Genomic DNA, 6845 nt, shown 5'->3' on the forward strand with positions numbered 1-6845 from the left:
TAGTTTACTTTCAATTGAACATAATATTTTGATACGAAAATAATAAGAATTAAATTTTAAATACATAATTTTAAAAGTACAACATGTAATTTGACCGATCTACTAATCAACACTTCATAGAACAAGAACTTACTAGTCACATATAAGAAGATCAAAGTTACATCATATCCGATACAAAGATCTTAAAAGACTAAATTTTGAGTCTGTCTGATGTACTAATCAAGAAAAAGAATTGTTAACAACTTATGTGCGATACTAAAAAAATTAAAAATATTATATCATCGAATTTAAATACTGAATCAAACCTTTACTAAACACCATTTTACATATAGAAAAGAATTCTACTTCATACATATATATATATCTCTATATATATCAAGAAAATTGATTACAATCAACAAGAGATGTTTATCATAAACAAGAACATTAGCTAAGTTTTTTAATGATGATTAAGAATTAATTAATTAAGATGAATCAAACTTATAGTGTTTATCAACAGCAATTGAAACATCCCAAGTACAACTTAATCCTTTTGGAATAATAACAAGATCTCCAGCTCCAAATTCAACTATTTCATCATTTGAATTCTTTGTTGAAACTTTCACTTTACCTCTCAATAAATAACATGTCTCTTGTGCATCAAATTTTAATTGGTATTTTCCTGGAGAACAACCCCATCTGAAGAAAAAAAAATATTTATTTTTATTAATAACATAAATTAATAAAACACAATAACATATTTATGTGTTTCTTAGATTTCTCATAAATCAATTAACTTTACGTTGATTATCAGTCTATCATAATCGTATTCTTTCATTTGAACTAGTCAGGTATAGGTTACTTGAGCTTATATATTACGAAGATTCATCATAAATTGATTAGTTTTATGCCGGTTAATTAATTAAGAATCGATAATTTGAGCAAGCTTAAACAAGAGAAGAACATACACATATTATGTATTTGTGAAAAAGAAATCATAAATTGACTAGTTTTACGCGTGACAATCAAAGAGACTTTTGAAGTAATAAGTGTATTTTTATATTTTTTTACATATAGTATAATTTTTTTCAACCCTCCTCCTTTATCAGAGTTGAAACTAATACCTTAGCAAGCTCAAATACAAATAAAGTACACATATAGAGTTCGATACACAAAATATTTCACGTTAGTAGGGTTCAGAAAAAGATCGCACCGTACATATACATGATGATGAGGAGAAATGAAAATTATATGATTGTGTATACTTACTTAGGCCAAGATTTGATGCCCAATTCATTGAGTTGAGATTGTGAAGGATTCTTTTGAACAATTATTCCAAGATTTGATGAAGAAGAAGAAGAAGAAGCCATCAAAGAAAAGAAAAAAAATGAATTAAAAGAGATATTTATTTATATATATGCACTCAAGTTCAACTTCACCCTTTGTTTTTTCTTGATAATAATTGCAACCTTTTTATATACTATAAAGTTATTTATTAGGGGGGGTAGAGGAATCATTTTTTATTAACCAAAGAAAAAAGAAGAAAAAAAAAGTATATGATATATACTTTTAAAGACAAATAGTTTGTATACTTTTAATTTCTAACATATCCTTTGACCTATCACATCTAAACTATGGCTTGTTCATAAAATAATTTGGATCTATTTTATAAATTTTTTTATCATTAAAATAATAATGATAAAGGGAAAACGGATAAATATATATCAAGTTATCGTAAATGGTATGCATATGCAATTTGTCGTACTTTTGGAACATTGATGCCTATGTTGACAAAAAACTAGAATAAATATGACCATCACTCTAACATGCATACACGTGTCACAATTTTATCCACCGATCCGACATTTATTAAATATCGAATCGACGGATAAAACTGCATCATGTATCCCTATTTAGTCTTCTTTTAACACGGATCCTAGTGTCCCAAAAATATAACAGATAGTATCTATATATAATTTACGATAGTTTGAAGATATATTCGTTCTTTTAATAATAACAACATAGTTATTGTAATATCACGAGTAGAGTAATTAAAAAATGAGGTATGTATAAAAACAAGATAAAGAGAAATTATTTTTAAAAGTCTCCCTGCTTAAACAAAGTAAGACTAGATTATTATTATTATTATTATTACAATAAAATGCATAATATAATCTCCGATTTGAGATGATAATATACACATATCGTATCTCTATCCCGTAAAGATAGATAATTTTATTTTTAAAAACTCTTGGCTCTAAGTAAATTATAATTATTTTTTATTGTACATTTTTTAAATGTTAAGTAGCTAGTTGTTGTGCTACAACTTGTAGGAGTTGTTTAAAGATTATTCAATCACGTTTTTTTTCTCAATAAATTAATAAATAATGTTTCATTCCAAATTAGCATACTCACAAATTATGATTTCCTTTTTTTTTCATTCGGTGCTCATATTCGAGTCCAACTAAATTTGGATTTATGTCAGAAAATTCTACAGTGAGGAGTAAAACGCCCTTTAATAAAACGACTCGATATCCTAGGAGGTTCAAATCTGAAATCTCTTGATTAAGAATGAGTAATTATCACTCCATCATGATCTACGTTGATAATTATGATTTTCATTCTAATGTAGTAATGACTTCTATGACATTTCATTATGTGGTTATAGTCCAATAATTATCATAATCTCTTTTTTTAATTACATTTCACGCGTCTTTTCTTATCAATAAATTTTTCTTTTTAATATATTCACTACTTTTGTTTGCAAAAAAATAATCCTTTTAAATGTGTATAATGATAATTTTATTTACTTTCAACAAATATTACAAAACAATTGGTATATATTAAATTAAATTTATTAAATTATCACTATTATAGATGACCTAATGTTTCACTCAAGATTGCAATATTTTAAAAATGGTGAATTTTGGCAGATCATAAATATATAAAAAGGATATTAAAATTAAATAATTAAATTTTTTTTGGATAGGAATCTCCAGTCAAAGTGTTGACTAAAAAATTAATCTTTGACCGACAGACAAAAGTGGGAAGACTGTTTGACCAAGTAAAAAGCATTATCCTTTTTTCTATTTTGGTTTTCTTTCAAAATTAATATTAGCGTACATATATCTCTTACCGTTACAAAAGTAATTCATATATATTTTTACTGTTACAAAATGATAAAATTAATTTTAATTAAATTTTTTGATTTATAATATTTAAAAAAATTATATTTTTGATTTCTTTCACACATAAATTACTTTTTAACTACTTTGATTATTCTACTTTTTCTTTTGGCTATTGTGATTTAGTTTTTTTATAGGATATCTATAATATTAGAATAAGTGAAAAGAATTAATTCGGACATTAAAATAATAAATTTAAATTAGCTGTTGAATTAATTTTTTTTTTTAAAAAAACGTTTGAGAAGGATAAAATCATGGACGGCTCAACGTAATAAGGAGGCCTAAAGCGAAATTTTAATTTGCGGCCTAAAATATAAATATACTTCACTTTACGTATTTATTAAATAAAAAAAAATTACACTATTTAGATGAAAATTATTAGTACTCAATATTTGAATTACTAGTTTTAGGTAAGATTTTACCAACTCAACGTTGGAAAACATCCTTTAATTGAAACAATTATTATATGTATTATTAACATAATGATATAAGTACCATAGAATTTGACTAAAAAAGTTGATGATTTGGTATACCTCATTTTGATATGCTTATAGTAATGTTTGAAACTAAAATTCAAAAGAAATAAAAAAGAATCTATTAATTTACTTTGTTGAGCACTTTCACTACTAGTTTTTATTTCTAACAAAGTACAAAAGATGTAAAAGTGGATAAAATAATTTATTTAAAAAAAATTATACTTTTTATTATAAATAATTATTTTTTCTATAAAAAAAATTTAACACATAATTTGTTCTTGTCAAGAATTTGGGGCCTAAGGCAAATGCCTTGTTTTTAAAAGGTCGAGCCGGCCCTGGATAAAATATATCCCTACATGAACTATAATGGTATATGAAAGTCAATTATGTAACAAAATGTATATATATGAGCCACTATCATAACGAGAGATATATATCACCTTTAAATAACAAAAATTGAATGATATAAATCTGACATTTTAATTTGTTTTTACAATGAAAAATGTAATTGATATATTAAATCACACTTCGTTGACTAGCTAATAATGAATAATGTACAAACTTTGTTTTGTTATGAAAATTGTGCAAAAGTGATGTGAACACATATTTTCAATCCAAATAAATTAGAACCTTTTTAGATTGATTTATTTAAGTGTTTTTAAATTAAAATAATTTTAAAGTGTTTAGATAAAAATTTAAAAAGTACTCATAAATAATTATTTATGATTTATAAATCAAAAATAACAAAAATATCAAATTAATTTGAGCGTGATGTCAACTTTTCAAAATAAATATAAAGTGTATTTAATGCCTCTCTCTTTTAATAACGCTAGTGATAATTTGATAAGATGGTCGAAATCACTTTATATTCGATTTATTTTTGGGAAATTTACGTAAATATACTATAACAAAAAATATTTATCATTTATAGCAATAATATTTTCTTTCACTTGATCACTTTTAATTCATTTATAATACAAGTTTAATAAATATTACAAAGAACAATTTATTATTTACATATAACACAAGTTTTGATGATGGATAATGCATTTATTACACATTTTAATACACTTATAATACAATGTGATATTTTTTTACCAAACAAACATAAAATATTTCAAAAACAATTACAATTCAAATATACTGCATACATAATTCACTTTTAATACATATTACAGATTTATTACCGTATTGCTATAAATGGTAATAAACAAAAAATATCGCTAAAATCAATAAATTATTTTCAAAAATGTATTAATTCATGTAACTTTCATTTATTTTATTTTAGAATCTGAAAATGATCCCTATAGGCTATAGCTTTGATTAAAAAAAAAGTGTTTTATTTTCTATTATCTAGTGAAATTTCAATTAGTCTAAAGATAAAAAAAATATCAAATATCAAATAATAATAATTGAAAAAATATTTTGTCATAGTAGATAAGGAAAGAAAAATATATCACGTGCAAATAAATGTGCTAATTTAAAGTCTGTAATTCCTTTCTTTGCATGAATGTGGTAGTTGGAACAGTCACCTCCTTTGATTGCATGGCGCTGAGGCAAAATTAAACTCAATCTGTTTTGATTATTTAAATTTGAGCAAATTATTAATTTGTTGATTTACGAATCGAATTTATTACAATTCATTAAAAGTTAAGTTGATATATCAATCTGAATTGATTTATGAAATTTTTTGTCAAAATATTGTTTTAAAACTTTTTCTTTTTCAATTTGATATGTCGTATATAATCGTAATAAAGAAATAATAATAATTTTATTAGGTAGTAAAATACTTTCCTCCCTCAACTTCTATGTTTCGCCGCTCACCCTGTTTCTAACACCATTTTGCTCATCAACATTTCTATCTTGCTTCTTTCATCAAAGATAGGTGTGAGGTAATTTTCTCGATTAATTCCTTCTCATACGTTCAAGTGGCTGAACATTATGAAGATTAAATAACACTTGTGTTAAGCAAGCAGAATAGTCAAGCCAAAAGAATAAGAAGCGATTTTCATTCGATCACAGAACAATCGTTAAAGACCAAGTAAAATAATTAAGGTAAAAATTGAGTCGTAGTGGGTCTTTGACCCGTTTCCTAACCCATTTTGACCCAAATAAATTTGGATTGGGCTGGGTCGGGTGTTGACTCGACTGTGATCTTAACCCATAATAACCCACCTACATTTGACCCAGCCCACCTAATTGTCACCTCTATTTAGGAGGTAATTTATTACTACCTCTGTCCCTATTTACTTGTCCATATTTTCTTTTTTAGTTGTCCCTATTTACTTGTCCATTTGACAAATCAAGAAAGGACAAAAAAAATTTCCCTATTATACCTTCATTTAAACTTCTTGAAAATTTCCAAGTTTTAATTCATCATTTTTGGAATCATAATTAATAAGGGTAAAATTATAATTTCACTATGCTAATTAGTGTTATCTTAATATGTGTGTCACGTCTAAAATGGACAACTAAATAGGGACAAAGAAAATATAATTTTACAAACATGGGTTGTGGACTTTTGGTGCAGTGTTGAGCTATTTTACCTTATTCAGATGTCTCAAGTTCGAGTCCTAGATATAGAAGAGAACATAATAGGAAATCACCCTCAAATAAGTCCTATAATGCATAAGTAAAGTTAGCTAGGGTTTCAAAACACGCTCTGAACACCGAACGAAAAATATTATATTTTTGAGAATTGAGATGGGAGTTGATTAACAATTTTTGGATGTCAAGGGCACAAGGGACAGATTACACTTTATGATTGGCCATATGATTCTGTCCACATGAAAATTACCCCCTTCATCAAGCTATCGAATATCCAATAGAAATCTCACGACTCATTTTAATGATTCATAAAACCCCGTCAGGATGAACAAGCAAGTAATTGATATGCCTTTTTGCCGTGCATTTTTTGAACAAAGAAGACGACTATAAGATTGATTCACTATGCAAGAACTGCTTGTTTCTTATATGTGGAACTTGAATACATAAAGTAGATAAAGCTTGGTGAGAAATGGTTCCCTTTCAAACAGATCCTTATACATCCATATGTAAACCTTGGTACTCTTCTAGCTTCCTCTTTCTATAGATATGAAAACCATAAAACGTTGATCAGAGAGCAGAGTTATTGCACTGCTTAACTTCCAATTTCGTCTCTGACCATCAAATAAAATGTAAATAACCCCCCCCCCCCCCCCCCCCC

At 26.2% G+C, this 6845-nt stretch overlaps 1 protein-coding gene across 1 annotated transcript; it reads right to left on the bottom strand.

Annotated features, from left to right (window-relative positions):
- Window positions 1–248: 248 nt before the first annotated feature.
- Window positions 249–1457, bottom strand: LOC107022664. Its single transcript, XM_015223261.2, has 2 exons — window positions 1249–1457; window positions 249–678 (listed from the first exon to the last, which is right to left on the bottom strand). The coding sequence occupies exons 1-2, from the start codon at window positions 1347–1349 to the stop codon at window positions 465–467; spliced, it is 315 nt and encodes a 104-aa protein (XP_015078747.1). The 5' UTR covers window positions 1350–1457; the 3' UTR covers window positions 249–464.
- Window positions 1458–6845: the final 5388 nt, after the last annotated feature.

This window comes from Solanum pennellii, chromosome 6, assembly GCF_001406875.1.
Source record: "Solanum pennellii chromosome 6, SPENNV200".
Classification (NCBI taxonomy): Eukaryota; Viridiplantae; Streptophyta; class Magnoliopsida; order Solanales; family Solanaceae; genus Solanum; species Solanum pennellii.

Excerpts from the sequence above, each read along its gene's own strand:
- LOC107022664 (XM_015223261.2), bottom strand. The coding sequence starts at position 1,349 with ATGGCTTCTTCTTCTTCTTCTTCATCAAATCTTGGAATAATTGTTCAA. Across the intron at positions 679-1,248 it reads GGCATCAAATCTTGGCCTAA|ATGGGGTTGTTCTCCAGGAA; the intron begins GTAAGTATACAC and ends TTTTTTCTTCAG.